The 22990-nt window shown below is 43.8% G+C and overlaps 1 protein-coding gene across 1 annotated transcript in view; it reads right to left on the minus strand.

The window, feature by feature from the left end:
* The window catches only part of MARCHF10 (membrane associated ring-CH-type finger 10), an 84482-nt gene that overhangs the window by 21145 nt on the left and 40347 nt on the right, over positions 1–22990 (minus strand). The window contains exons 4-6 of the mRNA XM_082603971.1: positions 18389–18532; positions 6129–7545; positions 798–976 (exon numbers count right to left, since the gene is read on the minus strand). Of these exons, the coding sequence (XP_082460097.1) occupies positions 798–976; positions 6129–7545; positions 18389–18532 (1740 nt within the window). The remainder of the gene's footprint in view (positions 1–797; positions 977–6128; positions 7546–18388; positions 18533–22990) is intronic.

The following is a 22990-nucleotide window of genomic DNA, read 5'->3' on the forward strand; positions in this document are numbered from 1 at the left end:
GGGATCCTCCCGGACCGGGGCACAAACCCGTGTCCGCTGCATCGGCAGGCGGACTCTCAACCACTGCGCCACCAGGGAAGCCCTGGCGTCCTATTTTTTTTGTTGTTGTTATTCAAGTTGCTCTTGTTCCTAAATGTTTTGAAGAAACCTCCTGTTCTCTGCCAAGAAAACTATAGCCGACCTACTGACATGGCTATATTTAGGTTATAACCTCCCTCGGGAGTTGAGAACGGGGTTTCACACCCAGTTACAAAATCTGTTAAAGACAGAGCTGACAAAATGAGCACAATGGGACTCTCTTTATCTAATATGGCGGTAGAAAAATCAGATCAGTGCTCTTTTCCTTGCTGCAAAAGGGCAGCTGGGCTCAGCTTCTAGGTGCTACCCCACCCCCTCCCCCCAAGTAAAAGGAAGCAGAACTGGTCTGTCTACCAGCTGCTGTGGCCGCTGGGTGCTTGCTGAGACCCAGCCATAGACCCAATTCTAGTTTCCTTCCTCCTGGGAGGCAAACTTAGCATCTCTGCTCAGGCCTCGAGCAGGGGTAAAATTCAACAGCACGTTCCAGGATTCTTCCCTGAGCCTTGAAAACAAAACAAAACAAAACAAAACAAAACTCATTTCCCTCCCATAATCTGAAGGCAGTTTAGTCCTGCTCCTGTCCTTCGGGGTCTGTAAGCAAGAGCCCCATTCCCCGCGAGCGACTGCTGCCCTGAGCTGTCGTCAAGGCTGCACGTCCCACAGGGCGGCGCCTCGTGTTAAGTACGCGGCACGTGTGTCGTCCCGCCTCTCCCACCTACCTGATGTAATTCTCGCTTTCAGCCATCTTTTCAGGCACTCCGAATGGACAAACCGCAGGCTTCCCACGCAGCTGCACGGCTCCACGAGGGGATTGGCGGGGGAACCCCCGGCTATCTGACAGATGCGACACAAGTCTCCCTCCTCCTTCGAGTCCTCCTCCGAGTCCTCCTCCAGGAGACTAAGTGGAAAACAAGCCCTCATCACCAGGAGTCTACACGTTTGCAGTTTCCGCAAGTACCAGTTCCCAGAGCGTAGGGTGGGTCGGGGAGGAAAAGGGAGCCATCCCCACCCCCGCGCCCCCATGCCTTCCTGGGGGCTAACCCACTGCTCCCTTTGACCCTGCTGAAGACTCTTCCCGGTATGATGGTTACTGATAACAGGGTCAGGGATTCTTTTTCTTTTCTTTTCTTTTTAGGCCGCAGCAGGCAGGTGGTAGAGGTATTTTTAATTTTTTTTAATTTCCTTTTTTTTTAGGCCACACCCCGCAGCCTGTGGGATCTTAATTCCCTCGCCAGGGATCGAAGCCCGCCCCCGCTGTAGTGGAAGCGCGGTGTCTAAACCACTGGACCATCAGGGAAGTCCCTAGGTTCACGATTCTTAAGTCAGGCTCCTTTGCAGTTATTGATCCGTGTGAGCTAACCAGGAGCACCAGCGCTCCTATCACACATCCAAAGGCTGGGAAAGAGCTCCAGAGGGAAACTGAGCCGGGGGCTAGGAGCTCTTCTCCCCGCCCCCGCCAGGACCTGGCTTTGAGGTTTGCTTCTAAAACTTGTGAGTTTGATGACTTTGGACAAGGTGCTTGAGCTTCCCAGGTCTCTGTTGCCTCATGTGTAAAGCCATGATAGTCTGACTACTGCTGCTCACTTATAGGGTCATGGGGCGGCCTGGAGGGGGTGATGAGGGTGAACCTGCTGTGCAGACAATAAAGTGCATCTGGAGTCTGGTAAGGTATTGGCATGTGGAGACCACTCAGTAGATGCTGGTTGGGATGAGTGATGAACCAGTGAACTTGGACGTGAACTCACCAGTAACTCAACCCTTGCCAATAAACTATGCCAACATTCCAGAATATAAGCTGCTGGAATGTGATGAAGATGGAATTAATGAAAATGTGAGCGAACATATTTGTGTTTCATAAATGGTGAGTCAAGAATAGCTGGTTGATGTTTCTGTAGGGAGGCTTTTGAGGAATCTAAGGCTAATTTTTTATTCTTTAGAATCCTCGTGGGCCTAGGGACTCTCTGGTCAAGGAAAGCAAAACTGGCTAGAGACTAAAATCAAAGGAGAGGAAGAAATGGACATTACTCTGGATATAGGAGTGTATGCTCAGTGTCTTAAAAGAGTTTTCTCCCCAAGAAAGGGAAGTTCAATGAACAGGAACAGAATTATACTATCTCACGGTGGACACAAACAAAAGAGCAGACGCGCCATGTTTACCAAAGGAAGACTCAATGTCTCCAAGATGTCAGTTCTCCCCCAAATAATCTATAGATTCAATGCCATTCCAATGAACATCCCCAAAAGCTGATTTTTAAATGTATATAGTCAAGGACTCTTAAGGAACAAAGTGGGGAGGGAGGCTTTTGCACTTATACACTTATAAAGCTTCAGTCACTGAGGTGGTGTGCCTTAGGGAAAAACAACAACAACCAAAAAAAAACAGAACAGACAGAACAGAGAGCCCTGAGACAGACTTATATCTTTATAGTTATGTTATATGACAGCTGTGGCTCTGCAGGGGAAAGATCCTGGGACAGATTGGTATTCACAATGCATACCTCACACCACAAATTAAACATCACACTTAAGTCCAAAATTCATTTCACATGAAGTCCTAAGCGTGCACAGGAAAACTGTAGAGATTTTGGAAGAAAATAGGAAGAATGTCATAATGACCCCAGGTTAGCAAAGGATTTCTTAATCAAGACAACAAGGTACAAATCACAATCTGTAAAGAAGATGGATACAGTTGGCTACATTAAAATTAAGAATTTATTTTCATTAAAAAACATCAAGAAAGAGGAGAGACAAACTACAACTTGAGAAAAGATATTTCCAACACATAACTGTCAAAGAATCAGATTAATAGCCAGACTATATAAAGGATTTTTTTTTTTTTTTTTTTTTTTTTTTTTTTTTTGCGGTACGCGGGCCTCTCACCGCTGTGGCCTCTCCCGCTGCGGAGCACAGGCTCCGGATGCGCAGGCTCAGTGGCCATGGCTCACGGGCCTAGCCGCTCCGCGGCATGTGGGATCCTCCCGGACCGGGGCACGAACCCGTGTCCGCTGCATCGGCAGGCGGACTCTCAACCACTGCACCACCAGGGAAGCCCTATATAAAGGATTTTTAAAATAAAAGAAAAATATTCTAAAAGAAAAATGGGCAGAAGACATAGATAAGCATTTTATAGAAGAAGAAATAGAAATGGTCATTTAACATTTAAAAGAGCCAACAGGGACTTCCCTTGTGGTCGAGTGGTTAAGACTCCCTGCTCCCAATGCAGGGGACACAGGTTCGATCCCTGATCAGGGAACTAAGATCCCGCATGCCACACAACGTGGCCAAAAACAATTTTAAAAGAGCCAACAGAACACCTAACCTTATTAACAGTCATGAAAATGTAAATTAAAGCCACGGTATCATTTTACTCCCGTGTGACTGGTGACAATTTGTAAAGCCAGTCAATACAAGTGCTGACAAGGATGGACAACAGTATACATCACTGTTGAGACAATACATTGGCATTACTTGTATGGTGGAAGCTGTGCTACCCGCCAGTCCAGCAAGTCCACTCCTGCATAAATATCCCAGAGAACTCTTCCCATGTGCACCAGGAGACGTTTACAAGAATGTTCATGCAGCACTGTGTACAGAAAACAGTGAAGGACCCAAATGTCCATCGACAGGAGAATGGCTAAATTGTCTGTAGTGGTGAAAGCAAATGCATTAAAGCCCCAAAAATATCAACCAGGATGCATCTGGCTAACGATGTAAGGGGAAAAAGCAAGACACGGTAGAACAGATATTCCACTTCTAGGGAGCTCAAAAATAATAGTAACATTTCTACAGAGTTCAAAAATATATACAATGTGTTGTTTAGGAATACATATGCTCATATAGTGAAGCCATAAAGCAAAAAATCTTCCAACAACAAGAAACTAAAAAGCAAAGGAATGATAATTGCAATGCAAGAATGATTTCCAGAGGGTTTAGGGGGTTGGGAGGGAGGAGATGAAGGAGGGAGATGAGGAGATAGGGTGAGTGAGGGGCTCCCAAGCTCCAGTGATGTTCTATTCGCTGGAAGGTGGGCACAGGGATGCCCGGGTTTTGTTCTGCTTCTAATTCTCTAGAGTGTGCGTATGTTATATGCTTATTTGTATGTATCAAGCTAACTAATCAAGCGAACATTTTAAAGAGTGTAAGTGGCATTGAGAAATGGGCTTGAAATCTTAAAATAAGGCATATTATAAAATATGAACCAGTGTTTACTAAAAGTTGCATTTATATGCAAAGATAAAAGACTGGAAAGAGTTTTTCACAGTGCTTTTCTCTGGATTATAGGGTTATTGGTGATTTTTAAGTTTATATTTTTAATATTTCCTAAAATGAATAATTTTGAAATAATGAGAAAAGCATAAGGTTTATTGTATACAGAAAAAAGAGAGTGTCTGATAAGCAAAGTACACAAATAGTAGCTGTTTAATGCATGACTACACCTAGAAGTGGGTACATTTTTAAAAGAAGTCATTTTTAGCCCGAAGGCATTGTTTGGGATGGTGGAGGTCCAGACCCCTGCCAAGTGGGTTTGAAGAGTATTTTTGGGTAGGTGAGGATGGATGGGCGCTGAGACCTTTTGGCCCTTAACCCTGGGTCAGTCTTTTGGTAGTTTGTTTGATATGGGAAAAAAAAAGTTGCTGCTAATAAGGAAATTACTTCATTCCTGCAGTCGGATGATAGACAGGAGTGTGTGAGCATTCTAGGTCGTATCTTTTCCTCCTTTTTGCATTCAAATTCATTGCCATGGAATTTTCCCACTTACAGATGAATATCAGTGGGACAATTAATGACCCAGTGAGCCATAGTAACACAAAAAAGAGGGCTCGTATCCAAAGAATCACTCTCCAGATCAGTAAGCCAATATCAGGGCATGGTAACACCTATCATAAATTAAATGGTCAAATCCTGACATGGTGTTTAACGACAGCTTTAAAAAGTATTGCTTTTCATAGTTGTGAAATATCCCCAAATCATCTCACAAGAAAGGAGAGATCAAAGAAAAGAGCAATTCAAAAAAGATCTTATTTCTCTCTTTCTTGTGCATGAGAAGCAGCACATAAAATGGAAGCAGTGGTCACCCCAGCGTGGCCCTTCAGAGAACTGAGGTAGCTATGGCAACTGTTTGAGACCGGCCTTTTAATTTGGAAGGTTCAAATTCTAGAACTGTTGGTTGGATTTGCGCAGAGCTCATGGGGGAGAGCTGGTGAACTTCCAAGTGCTGAATGGCTCCTTCTCTGGGGAGATAACCATTTTGTAAAAAAAATCTTGGTTCCTAATTGCTAGGGGGAAAGGGAAGCCCTATGTAGAAGTCAGAAACCCTTGGGACTTCCCTGGCGGTTCAGTGGTTAAGACTCCATGCTTCCACTTCAGGGGGCACGGGTTCGATCCCTGGTCGGGGAACTAAGAAACTGTAAGCTGCAAGGTGCAGCCAAAAACAAAAAAGCAAACCCCAAAACCCTTATATTTGGGAAAACTTGCCTTTTATTTTCTTTGTTTTTAAAATTTTTATTTAGTTTTTATTGGAGTATAGTTGCTTGCCTTTCTTAAAGTTACGGTATTCAAGGAAAAAAACACTTTGGGGATACTGAAGAAGTTGGGCTGGAACACCCAACGTTTCTTTGTAGAGACGTATATTTTATCTTATTTTATTTTATTTTTGTGTGTGTGTGTGTGGTACGTGGGCCTCTCACTGTTGTGGCCTCTCCCGTTGAGGAGCACAGGCTCCGGACGCGCAGGCTCAGCGGCCATGGCTCACGGGCCCAGCCGCTCCACGGCATGTGGGATCTTCCCAGACCGGGGCATGAACCCGCGTCACCTGCATCAGCAGGCGGACTCTCAACCACTGCGCCACCAGGGAAGCCCGAGACATATATTTTAAAAGCAACAAACTAGACAATTTTCTTGACAGAAGAAGTCATGAAAATGTCAAGGAAGGGCCTCCCTTGACTTAGAATCCCCATGACCCTTTAAGGAAAGCACTGCTTATTTTGGTATTAGAGAAATAGAATTTAGAAATATATATGTATATTCATATAATTGTGAAAACTCCTTACCTTTCTCGTAAGTTCTTGAGTTTCTCAGCGTATGCCTTTGTTTTAGTGGCTTCCTTTTCATCGGGGACGCCAGGGACCTCCATGCTGCTCCCATTGTCATTTTGATTTGGGAACTCAGACACTGCATAGAAAGTAAAAGGTATATTTTCTTGCAGGGACCTGGGCACATGCAAGTGGCCTTGTAAATTTCTTCCTGATGGAGAGGAGCTGGAAGACTCCACCAAGGACAAACTGCTTTGAGGATTTAGTAAGAGATCTTCTGTATGTAATGGAGCCTCCTGAGATTGGCTTGTTGAAGTAATATCTTCTGCCCCCCTGACATCAAATTCCTGCACACTGTTTGCAGGAAAATAACTGTGGTTTTCAGCACTGGCAAATAGATTCCTATTTCTAGTGGGGGACAGTGGTTGACGAACATTAAACCTGGAGCTTCCCTCCGAGTCTGAACTGGGAGCTAAGGTCGATGATGTGGACAGGTCTATTGGAGCATCGTCTCTCAGAGCAGAATGCATGAATGATCCTGGAGTGTTATAGGATGAACTCATTGATGATCTTGGAGCTGTTGGTCTACCAGCAAGAAAACAGCCAAGAGGATTATTAGACTCACTTAAATGGGCTTGCCAATCTCTTTCATAGTCATGGGTTCCAGGCCTGTCTTCCATAGAAGTAACATCACGAAATACATTTTCAGCATTAAGGTCATCCTCCAGACTGCTTCCGGATTTGGTGTCCCATGAACGAAAGGTCTTCTCATTTTCACTGTTGCTGCTGTCTTTCTCTTTAGCAGACCCCCCATCAGGCCGCTCAGGGTCTTGGAATCTCCCTTGCCAGATGGAAGGCTGCCCTGTCCCTAGCTGCATTGCACTACTAACTCGTAATGAGCCATGACTGGACTCACTTCTTCTTACAGAATTCACTCTGCAATTTGCAGGATTTTCTTCAAAACTTTTATTTTTGGCCTGAGTGGCCGATGTCCCAAGAAATCTACTTCTCTTATGATTGGAAGGAGAATGGAGCAGGTGCATGCCAGCCAACAAAAGTTCTTCCTCTACATGAGTTTCCTCTTCAGTGTCATCATTTTCTCCTCTAGAGTTTGAGGATAAAACGGAATAAAAATCTTCATCTCTGAACCGAAACATCGTTCTTCTTGGCCCTCCCAAGGTGGTAGTTACGAGTGGTGGCCCCAAGGACTCGGTCAACTCTCGAGGACTGTTTGTTCCTCGGAAGGCCTGGGATAGGGCTGGGTGTGGTTCCTTCTGGGAGAGAGCGCTCAGGTCTCTTTTTCTGGCTCTGTTGCGGGTATTCTCCATCACTGTTATTGGCTGTGAGGATGGGACCAAGTTTCTTCTCTCTCGAGTTGGCCTCTTCAGCTTGGTGTCACTTGTCCACACGTGACCTTCTTGTTGAACGATTGGATCTGTATTGAGAAAAGATAAGCTTATCATTTTACTGTATGTGCTCACAGATGAGAGACCTCTAACACCAAGGGTGAGGGTCCCATAAGGCAACAAACAAGCCCTGGAGAGGAAAACGGGCATGGTTAAAATGACTGGAGGTACTGAAGGAGTATGGGAGAGTTAGTTTCAGTTTACCGCGTATGAATCTCTTTTGTTTTTATTTCTTTTTTTTTTGGCTGTGCCGTGTGGCATGTGGGATCTTGGTTCCCTTACCAGGGATCGAACCCTTGCCCTTTGCAATGGAAGCACCGAGTCTTAACCACTGGACCGCCAGGGAAGTCCCTATGAACTCTCTTTTGTACACTTGTGGAGCTCAGGTTGGTCCTGGAGCAGCACAATGACCCTGAGGATACAGATCCTTTCTGCAGAAGCTCTGGGAAGACTGTCGAGCCCCAGGTCAGTCAGGGCTGATGATGGGTAAAATCTCTCAAATGATGGTTTTCATACCAGTATTTACTGAGAAGGAAAATCAACACTCCAGGAATGACTACTACAAAACCCACCAGTGCTTTCTCATCCCAGTTTGTTCAACGTACATTCAGGACACTCCTGCTTCACATACAGCTTTACAAAACATTGAGAAATGTACAGTCTACTCTGGCAGATTGGGAGGAAAGCTCTAGAAGCTGCTGCCCAGTTAAATTGATGATCATGGTTACATTTACTACTCAGTGCAAAGAAAAATCATAACCCTCTGATGAAATCATGATCTCCTCTTTGTCACTAGCCCCTAGTCAGTTTGTAACCTCTGACTGTGATAGAATTCCTCTCTGTTGCCCCCTGAATCTAAAGTATAAGGAGATGTAGAAAGAGGAGAGAGGTCAAGTGCCCAAAGGGGTAGGAATGTCTATTGGTGAAATGGTTTGGTCAAAACTTGCCTTATAAAAATATGCATAAGCACTATTGAGGGCACCATGCTAATTGCGTTACATGCACACAGTTAGGCTCACAACCCTGTGGAACAGGTGCCACAATCACACCACATCATAAGTGAGAGCACCAAGGCTTAGGAAGTCACATAAGTTGCCCAAGATCCTATTTCTAGTAAGTGATGGAGTGAACATTTGAACTCAGATCTGCCTGATGCTACAGTTTGTAACCACTACCCTGCATTACTTCTGAAGACACTGGCTGGACTAACAATTTCCTTGTAAAAACAAGAATCCACTTCATTCATAGTGTGTGCACTGTTGAGGGTTTTTACCCTCTCAACGTGGATAGGACACTGGACCTACTTCTCTGATCCCACTCTCCTGTGTTCCCTGCCATTGGCCACCCCCCTCTGCTCCCCCCCCCCTGCTATCCTGTAGGATCTAGTGAGGCGCTGCCATCCTTATCGTCTGGTTCCCAAAGTGGTTCACCCTGTAGAGTGAACAGGACTCCACAGCTTCGGCAAGGCCTGTGTGGTAACAGCTCAGGCAGGTGAAACGCAAATCCACCGGGCGTCTGGCTTAGCCGAAGACCAAATCAATACAGACTTGCTTTAGTGGAGGCGCCTCTCAGGGGAGCAGCAGTCTGCGTCTCCAACATCCTGATACTCCATAAGCCTCCTTTTATTGTTAACTGCATGGGACAATCAGGGACGCAGTGAGAATCTTCACTCATCGGCTCTTGTAGAAATCAGTTAAGCTTTCTTATCAGGCCCCTCCCAAGTTTTTATAAACCCCAGTAAGAGACGTAGCAGTGATTCTAGTATGCTCTGGGCATCTGGCTATGGATGTAAAGGATTGGAGCTGTGTGCCCACCCAGGCTGGGCTGATGGCATTTTAAGGAACAAATGCTTCTATGTGACAATCTGAATTCTCTCTCTCTCTCTCTCTCTCTCTCTCTCTCCATATATATATATATATATATATTTTTTTTTTTAAGAAAAAAATGATATGGAGGATTTGGAAGTGTAGGCTTTGGTTAATTTTTGTTTTTTAAAAATTTTATTTTTTTATACAGCAGGTTCTTATTAGTCATCCATTTTATACACATCAGTGTATACATGTCATTCCCAATCTCCCAATTCATCACACCCCCACCCGCCGCTGCTTTCCCCCCTTGCTGTCCATACGTTTGTTCTCTACATCTGTGTCTCTATTTCTGCCCTGCAAACCGGTTCATCTGTACCATTTTTCTAGGTTCCACATATATGCGTTAATATACGATATTTGTTTTTCTCTTTCTGACTTACTTCACTCTGTATGACAGTCTCTAGATTCGTCCATGTCTCTACAAATGACCCAATTTCGTTCCTTTTGATGGCTGAGTAATATTCCATTGTATATATGTACCACATCTTCTTTTTTTTTTTTTTTTTTTTTTTGCTGTACGCGGGCCTCTCACTGCTGTGGCCTCTCCCGCCGCGGAGCACAGGCTCCGGACACACAGGCTCCGCGGCCATGGCTCGCAGGCCCAGCCGCTCCGCGGCATGCGGGATCCTCCGGGACCGGGGCACGAACCCGCGTCCCCTGCACCGGCAGGCGGACTCTCAACCACTGCGCCACCAGGGAAGCCCCCCACATCTTCTTTATCCATTTGTCTGTCGATGGGCATTTAGGTTGCTTCCATGACCTGGCTATTGTAAATAGCACAGCAATGAACATTGGTGCGCATGTGTCTTTTTGAATTATGGTTTTCTCTGGGTATATGCCCAGTAGTGGGATTGCTGGGACATATGGTAATTCTATGTTTAGTTTTTTAAGGAACCTCCATACTGTTCTCCATAGTGGCTGTATCAATTTACATTCCCACCAACAGTGCAAGAGGGTTCCCTTTTCTCCACACCCTCTCCAGCATTTGTTGTTTGTAGATTTTCTGATGATGCCCATTCTAACTGGTGTGAGGTGATACCTCATTGTAGTTTTGATTTGCACTTCTCTAATAATTAGTGATGTTTGAGCAGCTTTTCATGTGCTTCTTGGCCATCTGTATGTCCTCTTTGGAGAAATGTCTATTTAGGTCTTCTGCCCGTTTTTTGATTGGGTTGTTTGTTTTTTTTAATATTGAGCTTCATGAACTGTTTACATATTTTAAAGATTAATCCTTTGTCCATTGATTCGTTTGCAAATATTGTTTCCCATTCTGACGGTTGTCTTTTCGTCTTGTTTGTAGTTTCCTTTGCTTTGCAAAAGATTTTAAGTTTCATTAGGTCCCATTTGTTTATTTTTGTTTTTATGTCCATTACTCTAGGAGGTGGATCAAAAAAGACCTTGCTGTGATTTATGTCAAAGAGTGTTCTTCCTATGTTTTCCTCTAAGAGTTTTATAGTGTCCGGTCTTACATTTAGGTCTCTAATCCATTTTGAGTTTATTTTTGTGTATGGTATTAGGGAGTATTCTAATTTCATTCTTTTACATGTAGCTGTCCAGTTTTCCCAGCACCACGTATTGAAGAGACTGTCTTTTCTGCATTGTGTATCCTTGCCTCCTTTGTCATAGATTAGTTGACCATAGGTGCGTGGGTTTATCTCTGGACTTCCTATCCTGTTCCATTGACCTATTATTTCTGTTTTTGTGCCAGTACCATATTGTCTTGATTACTGTAGCTTTGTAGTATAGTCTGAAGTCAGGGAGTCTGATTCCTCCAGCTCTGTCTTTTTTTCCCTCAAGGCTGCTTTGGCTATTTGGGGTCTTTTGTGTCTCCATACAAATTTTAAGATTTTTTGTTTTAGTTCTGTAAAAAATGCCACTGGTAATTTGATAGGGATTGCATTGAATTTGTAGATTGCTTTGGGTAGTATAGTTGCTTTCACAATATTGATTCTTCCAATCCAAGAACATGGTATATCTCTCCATCTGTTGGTATCATCTTTAATTTCTTTCAACAGTGTCTTATAGTTTTCTGCATATAGGCCTTTTGTCTCCCTAGGTAGGTTTATTCCTAGGTATTTTATTCTTTTTGTTGCAATGGTAAATGGGAGTGTTTCCTTAATTTCTCTTTCAGATTTTTCATCATAGTGTGTAGGAATGCAAGAGATTTCTGTGCATTAATTTTGTGTCCTGCAACTTTACCAAATTCGTTGATTAGCTCTAGTAGTTTCCTGGTGGCATGTTTAGGATTCTCTATGTATAGTATCATGTCATGTGCAAACAGTGACAGTTTTACTTCTTCTTTTCCAATTTGTATTCCTTTTATTTCTTTTTCTTCTCTGATTGCCATGGCTAGGACTTCCAAAACTATGTTGAATAATAGTGGCGAGAGTGGACAACCTTGTCTTGTTCCTGATCTTAGAGGAAGTGCTTTCAGTTTTTCACCATTGAGGATGATGTTTGCTATGGGTTTGTCGTGTACGGGCTTTATGATGTTGAGGTAGGTTCCCTCTATGCCCACTTTCTGGAGAGTTTTTATCATAAATGGGTGTTGAATTTTGTCAGAAGCTTTTTCTGCATCTATTGAGATGATCATATGGTTTTTATCCTTCAATTTGTTAATATGGTATATCACATTGATTGATTTGTGTATATTGAAGAATCCTTGCATCTCTGGGATAAATCCCACTTGATCATGGTGTATGATCCTGTAATGGGTTGTTGGATTCTGTTTGCTAGTATTTTGTTGAGGATTTTTGCATCTATATTCATCAGTGATATTGGTCTGTAATTTTCTTTTTTTGTAGTATCTTTGTCTGGTTTTGGTATCAGGGTGATGATGGCCTCATAGAATGAGTTTGGGAGTGTTCCTTCCTCCACAGTTCTTTGGAAGAGTTTGAGAAGGATGGGTGTTAGCTCTTGTCTAAATGTTTGATAGAATTCACCTGTGAAGCCATCTGGTCCTGGACTTTTGTTTGTTGGAAGATTTTTAATCACAGTTTCAATTTCATTACTTGTGATTGGTCTGTTCATATTTTCTGTTTCTTCCTTGTTTGGTCTTGGAAGCTTATACGTTTCTAAGAATTTGTCCATTTCTTCCAGGTTGTCCATTTTATTAGCCTAGAGTTGCTTGTAGTAGTCTCTTAGGATGCTTTGTATATTTACGGTGTCTGTTGTAACTTCTCCTTTTTCATTTCTAATTTTATTGATTTGAGTCCTCTCCCTCTTTTTCTTGGTGAGTCTGGCTAATGGTTTATCAGTTTTGTTTATCTTCTCAAAGAACCAGCTTTTAGTTTTATTGACCTTTGCTATTGTTTTCTTTGTTTCTATTTCATTTATTTCTGCTCTGATCTTTATGATTTCTTTCCTTCTGCTAACTTTGGGTTTTGTTTGTTCTTCTTTCTCTAGTTCTTTTAGGGGTGAGGTTAGATTGTTTGAGATTTTTCTCGTTTCTTGAGGTAGGCTTGTATAGCTATAAACTTCCCTCTTAGAACTGCTTTTGCTGCATGCCATAGGTTTTGGATCGTCGTGTTTTCATTGTCAGTTGTCTCTAGGTATTTTTTGATTTCCTCTTTGATTTCTTCAGTGATCTCTTGGTTATTTAGTAATGTATTGTTTAGCCTCCACGTGTTTGTGTTTTTTACGTTTTTTTCCCTGTAACTGATTTCTAACCTCATAGCATTGTGGTCAGAAAAGATGCTTGATATGATGTCAATTTTCTTAAATTTACTGAGGCTTGATCTATGACCCAAGATGTGATCTATCCTGGAGAATGTTCCATGCGCACTTGAGAAGAAAGTGTAATCTGCTGTTTTTGGATGGAATGTCCTATAAATATCAATTAAATCTATCTGGTCTATTGTGTCACTTAAAACTTGTGTTTCCTTGCTAATTTTCTGTTTGGATGATCTGTCCATTGGTGTAAGTGAGGTGTTAAGGTCCCCCACTATTATTGTGTTACTGTTGATTTCCCCTTTTACAGCTGTTAGCATTTGCCTTATGTATTGAGATGCTCCTATGTTGGGTGCATATATATTTATAATTGTTATATCTTCTTCTTGGATTGTTCCCTTGATCATTATGTATTGTCCTTCCTTGTCTCTTGTAACATTCTTTATTTTAAAGTCTATTTTATCTGATATGAGTATTGCTACTCCAGCTTTCTTTTGATTTCCGTTTGCATGGAATATCTTTCTCCATCCCTCACTTTCAGTCTGAATGTGTCCCTAGGTCTGAGGTGGGTCTCTTGTAGACAGCATATATATGGGTCTTGTTTTTGTATCCATTCAGCAAGCCTGTGTCTTTTGGTTGGAGCATTTAATCCATTCACGTTTAAGGCAATTATCGATATGTATGTTCCTATGACCATTTGCTCAATTGTTTTGGGTGTGTTTTTGTAGATCCTTTTCTTCTCTTGTGTTTCCCACTTAGAGAAGTTTCTTTAGCATTTGTTGTAGAGCTGGTTTGGTGGTGCTGAATTCTCTTAGCTTTTGCTTGTCTGTAAAGCTTTTGATTTCTCCATCGAATCTGAATGAGATCCTTGCCAGGTAGAGTAATCTTGGTTGTAGGTTCTTCCCTTTCATCACTTTAAGTATATCATACCCCTCCCTTCTGGCTTGTAGAGTTTCTGCTGAGAAATCAGCTGTTAACCTTATGGGAGTTTCCTTGTATGTTATTTATCATTTTTCCCTTGCTGCTTTCAATAATTTTTCTTTGTCTTTAATTTTTGCCAATTTGATTACTATGTGTCTCGGCGTGTTTCTCCTTGGGTTTATCCTGTATGGGACTCTCTGCACTTCCTGGACTTGGGTGGCTATTTCCTTTCCCATGTTAGGGAAGTTTTTGACTATAATCTCTTCAAATGTTTTCTTGGGTCCTTTCTCTCTCTCTTCTACTTCTGGGACCCCTATAATGCGAATGTTGTTGCGTTTAATGTTGTCCCAGAGGTCTCTTAGGCTGTCTTCATTTCTTTTCCTTCTTTTTTCTTTATTCTGTTCTGCAGCAGTGAATTCCACCATTCTGTCTTCCAGGTCACTTATCCGTTCTCCTGCCTCAGTTGTTCTGCTATTGTTTCCTTCTAGTGTATTTTTCATTTCAGTTATTGTGTTGTTCATCTCTGTTTGTTTGTTATTTAATTCTTCTAGATCTTTGTTAAACATTTCTTGCATCTTCTCGATCTTTGCCTCTGTTCTTCTTCTGAGGTCCTGGATCATCTTCACTATCATTGTTTTGAATTCTTTTTGGGGAAGGTTGCCTATCTCCACTTCATTTAGTTGTTTTTCTGGGGTTTTATCTTGTTCCTTCATCTGGTACATAACCCTCTGCCTTTTCATATTGTCTGTCTTTCTGTGAATGTGGTTTTTGTTCCACAGGCTGCAGGATTGTAGTTCCTCTTGCTTCTAGAGGTGAAATTTTCTATACAATGATAGCATCAATGATATTTGGTGCCAAGATCTTAAGGTCCGTCTCACTTTTTTGCAAAAATTTCCTCCCAATTTGTTGTAGTCTTATCACCGTCCCTTCATGGTCACCAGCTGAAACCATGCAAGTCAGATTGGGACTTGAATCCATGAGCCGGGACTTGAACCCAGCCAAAATCCAGATTGGGACCTGAACCCACAGTCCTTTAACTGAGCTCACACACCTGGTCTCATGTCTTAAAGAAGCTCAGGTTCTTGATGTCTCATCACAGAAAGAATTCAGTGAGAGGCCAATTACTTTGTGTTTTGAATGTGATGAAGAGCCTCAGAGATTAGCTAACAAATGCTGGGACCTGAATCTTCTGGCTGTTCCCTGAACGCACCTGAGCCCCCTCTGCCCTGAGCCTGTTTAGGTCAGGCTTTGGGAGACCCCTAACGGGCAAAAGAATCAGCTAGAGCAGCTTCTGAATCTCAGAAACTGGAAACAGCAGGAACCATAGCTTATTTCACAGAAGCCACCGAGCTGTCACTTGGTGACACTGGCTTCTGGGGCAGGAGAAGTTGCAGGCTAAGTGCTGTCCTGCAGCTCCTGCTGATTCTGGAGACACCCTGGGAATGCATCTCCACCCTTTCTTGTCATCACAATGGCCTTCCTCTTTAAAAATTCAATCCCTTGTGTGTGTGTGTGTGTGTTCCCCCTAAAGGTGGTAGACTGTGCTATTCTATATTTGTGCTATTTTAATCCTTTTTCTTGTGTCTATCAAATAGGGAGCAGATTTCGTAGCTCTAGGCCTGGGAATAAACACTCAATTGGGTAGACCAGGGATATGCTCTTCATAGACCAGGCCCTGCAGACACTGCTGAATGCCTCTCTGAGGCCCTGCATGGACTCCAGCCCTGACTGGAGTGCCTGCCGTTTCCAGGAGTCTGACTAGGTGCAACCGAATGTTGTGGGTGAAGTGAGATGAAACCAGAAAAAGCATCTCTCTGCCCTAAGACTATGTCTTTGGTCTAGACTTCCGCATGTGCTTGACCAACAGTTTCGTCCGTTCTGACAGCCATAGACTTTTGTTTTCCTCTGGTTAAAAAAGTAGTCGATGTCCATTGTAGGAAATTTGGAAGACACAGAAGAGGATGAATAAGAAATAAAAATCACCCAGTATCCAAAACTCAGAAGACCATTGCTACTGTTCTGGAATTCAGAGGTGGGTTGCAAACTCAAGGCCCGTGGGCTGTTTTCATCCTGTACTTGTCTGCTGGCTCGGTGTTTGAACACTGAGTTACCTGCCTTTAGGGGGAGCATGTCTGGTTCACCACAGGCCCCACAGCCCTTGTCATGTATATCTCCTGCCATACCTGCCTGTTCCCTGAAGACATTTGAATTTACAACCCAGGGCTCTCTTATCTAGAAATATTGTCTTAAAAAACAAAATTGGGATATCTGGGTATATACAACTTTAAGTCCTGCTTCCTTTCCCTAAACATTTTATCGTGAGCATTATCTCCTGCTGTTAATTGTGAAGAACACAATAATAATTATAGTGCAAGGGCACATTATATAAAATATCATAATTTGTATAACCCTTCTCCTATTGTTGGGTATATAGATTATTTTAAGGTTTTTTGCTGCCACAAATTACACCAGGATAGATGTCCTTATAACTCCTTGACTATATGTCTTATTTTCTTAGAATAGATTCATAGGAGTGGAATTGCAAACTTTCTAAAGACTTTGACACATGTTGCCAAATTCAACTTTGTACCAAGTTACCCTACAGGTAGACTATGAAAGCATCTCTCATAACTGTGTCATCAGGAGTGCATGCCAAGGGCTTGGCAAGCACCTGACACATCAGTGCCCAGGAAATGTTAGTTATTAGTTTCACTACCAGTATTGAACATTATTTGAAAAAACCTTAGCCTAGCTAAGGTAGGCCAAATTTATCTCATGTATGTTTACATTCATTACTGAGTGAGATTGAACTATTTTTCCCCCCCCAATTTTATTAGCCATCTGTATTTCTTCTTCTGTGAAATTGTCTGCTGTGCCTCTTCCCCCAAATTTTCTATTAGGCATTTGTGTTTTTCTTATTGATTTGTAAGAGCTTTCTATATATTACCTCTCTGTCCCATTTGCTTCGAATCTCTCACTGGTACAATTCAAACATGTGGCTCCTACTCCCACTTATGCGAACCACTTAGAATGTGACAAAAAGGACTAAAGAGAGACGACTGAGGGAATAATTGGGGGGAAGATAAGGAGTCCTGGTATAATAGAAAATTGGGACAAAATCTCAGTGAATCTCAGGATCATGGAAGATGTCTTCTGGGTGCAGGTGGCGGATTAGATGAGCCTCCCGGGTCCAGGAACGTCTGATGCATAGGGAACCTCACCTTTCAAATAACAGTCTACAGTTCACTGAGGACTGTTGGGGAGATGGCAGGAGAGAAACTTACAGGAGTTGAGGGCCCACTATAGTTAAGTCCTGGTCAGAATATTATCTCCTTTAGTTATTATAGCAATGCAGTGAGGTAGATATCATTATCCTTATTTTAAGACAAGGGAACTGTAACCCAGACTGGCTACTTGACCACCCAAGACTCCACTGCTGGGAGGAAGAAGAGCTGGAATTAGAAGTGAGGTCTGCCCTTCCCAACAGAAGGCATTAGATCACTGGGAGCCCGTGGACATCTAGTTGCTAGAGATTCACATATGCTCTAATCGCCCCTAACTTCAAGCCATCCAAATACGTGTTCTATATTTGCATGTGTCCACCACAGTATATATCATATTTTTAAATAAAGGCTTCTGTGTTTATCGGGTGGCGAGGAAGTGTGATGCTTGGTGGCTTCCCCAAGGGGAAGAACAGGTCCTTGGCAAGGTGAGCTGCCAAGTATCCCTTTCCTTGAATCCCAAGGGGGGTCCTTAGGACCTGTTCCTCCTCTCCTTCTGCCACCACAGGAGAGGACAATGTGGTTAGCGGAGCAGCGTGGCTTAGGCCTTGGGATGAACGCTCAAGACTGAAAGAGGAGGTGTCCACCAACCAGGGCTTTGAAATAAAGCATATATTCGCTTTGATGTTATTTCTTACACGGTAAGGTCTTGACGCCTTGGATCAGAGGGGAGAAGATCTCCGTGGGAGGTGAGTCATCTGCCATCCACAGACCCCCCTATCCTTCCCTCCTGGGAAGTAGGTGGGAACTGTGGCCAGGTGAGACATCCCTGGGCTGCAGGCTGCCTCTCCACCCCACCCCCACCCCGTCCCCCAACACCTACCAGCCACCACCCAAATACCTTCTCCAGAAGCCTAATGGCGGGCACCCACTCAAAACCATGCACAGTCTCACTTATGGAGTAATGGCAGAGAAAATTAAAACTCCTCCCTGCCCTGCCTTTTCCCAGCAGCCTCCCTTGGAGAAGGAAATTGGATCCAATAGTTTGCTTTTAAAGCCTTTTAAGTGTTTCACTGTAAGGTACACGCTCTTCACATAAAAACGCAAGTGTCTAAAAACCACACAGAATTCACCAGGTTACAGCACAAGTCAGTCTCTCTGAGGACTGAGATGCACGAGCTGCAGGTCCTTACCTACTCTCCTGAGGGCTGGCGCCTTCCCTGGCAGCTGCAGTTTCTCTCTGCGTCTGTCCCCAGACGCTCTCGGGCTCTGCATTTCTGGGCTGACTGTCAGGCTTGGCCTCCTCTTCCTTGATAAAATCTGCGATGCATGGGCTGCTGAAAGATGCAAAATCTTTTCAATAATTTTTACAGGAAAACATCTTCTGTAGAAAGAATGCTCAAAGGGTGGGGAAGGCTTTTAAGGGAATAGACCCAGGAGGTCAGGGAAGATCTGGATTTGAAATCTGGTTCTATGACCTTGTAGTCATGTGGGCTTGGACAAATCACTTCTGGAAGCCTCAGTTTTCCCACCTGTGACATGGGAATAATAGTACCTACTTCACAAGGCTTTTATCACCATTAATGAGCACCCCTGACACCTGCAAAGTGGAGTCTGTAGGGGGTGTTTCCTTTGGCTAAGAAGTTTCTAGCTTCCAATTCTTAGATGTTGGGATGGGCCTGTTGGTAAAACTGTCAAGAGCCTTTTACATTTGGGACACACAAGCCCTGCTCCCCACGTGTTCATCCAAGTTTGAATCACAGCCTGTTTTATACCTGCATATTCATATCCTCAGGTTGTTTTTTAGCAGCTAATCTGGCCTTCCAGAAAGGTTCCAAGCATCTGGGGACCATATACCCTTTCTCTTGCTTATGTGCTACCCACCACTGGGCTGGGATGATACACTCACAGGAAGATGGTAGCTGGAGCGCTAACTTGGATTGAGTTCCCAATTATTTTTTTTAAGATTCACATTTTGAATTAGGTTGCTAATTAGTATGAATAATCTCAAGTTTCTTCCTCACATGTATTACGTGTCAGTGCACGTGAGTTTAGGGAAAGAGTTTTATTTTCTATGCATCTCTACAAGTTCTCGAGTTCACAGGCAGTTAAATTGTGAATATCTAGATTAAATGCTTCCAAGAGAATTTGCTTGGCTCATCCCCTTTTGGACAGTTCAGAAATTTCACAAATAACCGTAGCCAGCAGGCCACGGGGGTAAAGCTGGGAAGGGTCCCTGAGTCGTGTGCGAGAGAACAGCCTTTCTTGGCACGTGAAGACAACTGAATTTATGTTCCATGGTGTAAGCTGTGGTTGGGTGAATAGTTTTCATCCAGATTCAGGAAAGGAATGAAAGCTCTCCTTGGCAGCCCGTGAAACCTCATTTAAAACAGTGATTAGGTACTACCTACTTTCCCTGACAGGCCCTGGTAGGGGAAGGCAGTGGGTTCTGTGCTCTAAGACAGACAGGATCGTGTTCCACAGGGAACTTACTAAAAGGGGGAGCTGCCGGTGGTGTGGGTTCCAGCTTAGCGCACGTCGGTGGAGCCCAGAGAGGTTGTGGGCATGACCAGAAAGGAGAGAAGAGAATCCTCCAGGAAATGAGATGGTGTAGGATCGTGATTAGACAGGATCTCACTGACCAAGTGTGGGGAGAGGGGAGGAGGGTGAGAGGGAGGGATCAAGGGCTTTACACTAAGGGGCCGGGCACGGAGGAAAGTGGGGAGGCACTTAGCCCCAGGAGCTGTGTTCCTCTGGTCCACAGGCTTATCCCCATCACCTGAGGCCTCATTCCTGTCCAGCGCTCAGAAGTCAACAACTGCCTCCTGCCTAAGCACCTGGCTGACCGGGGAGAAAGCAGCAGGGTTATTACTTACTGGGGAGGAAACAGAGGGAGGATCAGGGAAGGGCCAGGCTTGGGGCACCGGCCAAGTCCAGTGTGTGTTCAGGACCTGGCTCAAAGGTCCTTGTCACAGGGATTTTACTCTGATTCCCAGCAGAATATTCAAATTTCCTTCACAGCCCAGGCAGCAGAACTTCACACTGCCTGCAGCCCCCTACTACCCCCGCTCCACACCTGCACACCCTCGGGGGAGTGATCCTCCCTCCCAGAGGGCCTTTCTTCTTCAGCCTGCACTAGCTTGTGCCAGCCAGCAAGTCCCTCGAGGTCTGTTTCCAGTTTTAGGAGTCTGCTTTGGCCAGAAAGTTCAGGGTCCTTAGGGCCTTTAGCATTTAAATATTCCAAAATTGCCTCAGGTGTGTGTCTTTTCTCTCCAACTAGACTGTAAGCTCCTTAAGGGTGAGGACCCTGTCTTAGCCAGCCTGTGTGTTGCCTCAAATTCTACTGCAGGGCAAATAATAATCGCCTAGTATGATTTGCAGGCCTTGAGAAGATGTATTCGGCTGAAACTATGGGGAAATTCCCAAAGTAGAACCATTTGTTTTTTCTTGTGCTGAACACCCAGGATGACTTAAGATAACAGGTTAGTCTGTTTTCTTGTTCAAAAAAAGTACTTTCTTCAAAGCGTCAGATCTCTTAAATGATTTCCATAACCCTGTCTCCTCTAATTGAGTTCTCAGCAAACTAAGGTAATAAAGCTGAAACACTAGAGGCTGTTTGACCAGGTCTGGCAGTGAAGAAAACACTGCTGGTACTGTAAGCAGAATCCTCTGACTCTGGGCAATTTGAATCTCAGTATCTGCAACTGTAAAATGGGAATATTCCTATCTTGTAGAGTTATTGTGAAGATTAGCAATAATGTATGTAAATGCTCTAACTCAGTGTCTGGTGCTTATTAGCTGCTAAAAATGGTAACTGCTGCTTCCACCATAAACAGTGACACTACTACTAATAAAAATAATTGGGAATCTGAAGTCACTCCCCTGAGAGAACTGAACTTGACCAGAAATTTCTTATTATGCAGGCTTTATAGGTTGAGAATAACTTATTCAGCAGCCTTTATTTCTGTGTTATTCTTGCTGACTCTCTTCCTTAATCCTGTTATAAAATCCAAAAGGCAAACAGCAACTTGTTTTTTATTATAATTTGTTCAACAAATACCCGTGTGCCTTTGCTATGTAATAATCCAAGGGTTCACAGAGATGAGTAAGACATTTTGGCCTAAAGACTGTAATCTGACTTGGCTGCACCACTGACTTCTTCCCTTTAGGTTCAGTGGAAAGCAAACTCCTGGGAATTATTCCTTCTTCTCCATCTGCAACTGAAGTTCCAAATGAGGTGACCTAAGCTGCCTAGTTTGCATGTCCATGAATTCCAGTTCCTAATCACCTTACCCGCATCCAAAGTGAAGCAAACCTCAGACCTTTGGGGCCTTTCTAAGATGGTCCTCACCATGGCATGTTACATGTATTAATCTGCAGGAAGGCCAAGTTATATTTACACTGAAAGGTGAGATGTAACTTCCTCTCCAGGTAGGAGGACAGACGCTTTGCCTTACAGAGAACGGAGGGGGTTGTGTTTGGGAGTTTCATTGACAGCCAACCTAACATCCTGAAGTTTGTAGGTGAATTTGGGGAAGACTGTGGCTTGCTTTGGGCACCATGAAGCCCACACCTTCTAGTATCTGGGCAAAGGGATACCTCCAGTAGCAAAGAAACCAAACAGCTGTTTACACAGAAGGTGTCTGCCTCAGTTCTCTCTCTTTTCTTTAAATAAGTTTATTTATTTATTTTTGGCTGCGTTGGGTCTTCGTTGCTGCGCGCAGGCTTTTCTCTAGTTGTGGCGAGTGGGGGCTACTCTTCGTTGCGGTGCGCGGGCTTCTCATTGCAGTGGCTTCTCTTGTGGAGCACGGGCTCTAGGCGTGCGGGCTTCAGCAGTTGTAGCACACGGGCTCAGTAGTTGTGGCGCACGGGCTTATTTGCTCCGCGGCATGTGGGATCTTCCTGGACCAGGGCTCGAACCCATGTCCCCTGCATTGGCAGGCGGATTCTTTTTTTTCTAACATCTTTATTGGAGTATAATTGCTTTACAATGGTGTGTTAGTTTCTGCCTTATAACAAAGTGAATCAGCTGTACGTATACATATATCCCCATATCCCCTCCCTCTTGCATCTCCCTCCCACCCTCCCTATCCCACCCCTCTAGGGGGTCACAAAGCACCCAGCTGATCTCCCTGTGCTATGCGGCTGCTTCCCACTAGCTATCTATTTTATATTTGGTAGGATATATAAGTCCACGCCACTCTCTCACTTCATCCCAGATTACCCTTCCCCCTCCCCGTGTGGCAGGCAGATGCTTAACCACTGCACCACCAGGGTAGTCCTGCCTCAGTTCTCTTGATAGTGCCGGGACACTAATTGTTGACTGAATAGTCCTTAATTTGACCAGGAAAGGGAGAAAAAGGTAGAAACCTTATATTTATACAAGACTCTGATGACTGAGAACCGAGCCCATTTAACAAGGTCCACGTTAATTCCATGCACCTGATCATTGTTCCGCCGCTCACATCACCTGCCGTACCCACACATGGTTCTGGATAGACAAAGTTTGAAAAGCAAGGTGAAGAGAAAAAGACAATTCCTGAACCTTTACCCTCCCCCACACCATCTTCACTTCGATGCCCGGTGCCCAGGAGGTGCCAAGACTCTGCCTGAGATGCCTTTTGAAAAGATTTATTGCTTCTTTTAGATCGTGGGAAGAATTACAGCTTGATCGCAAGAGCTGCTGTTGCCTTGGTGTAATAGGCAGCTTTTGGTGCAGTCACAAATAACAGGCCCTGTCTGTTTGCCAGTCTGAGCGTGCTGGAAATGAGTGTTGTCTCACATCCCCAGAGGAG

The sequence above is a fragment of the Mesoplodon mirus genome (assembly GCF_964341445.2).
Source record: "Mesoplodon mirus genome assembly, chromosome: 18".
NCBI classification, from domain to species: Eukaryota; Metazoa; Chordata; class Mammalia; order Artiodactyla; family Ziphiidae; genus Mesoplodon; species Mesoplodon mirus.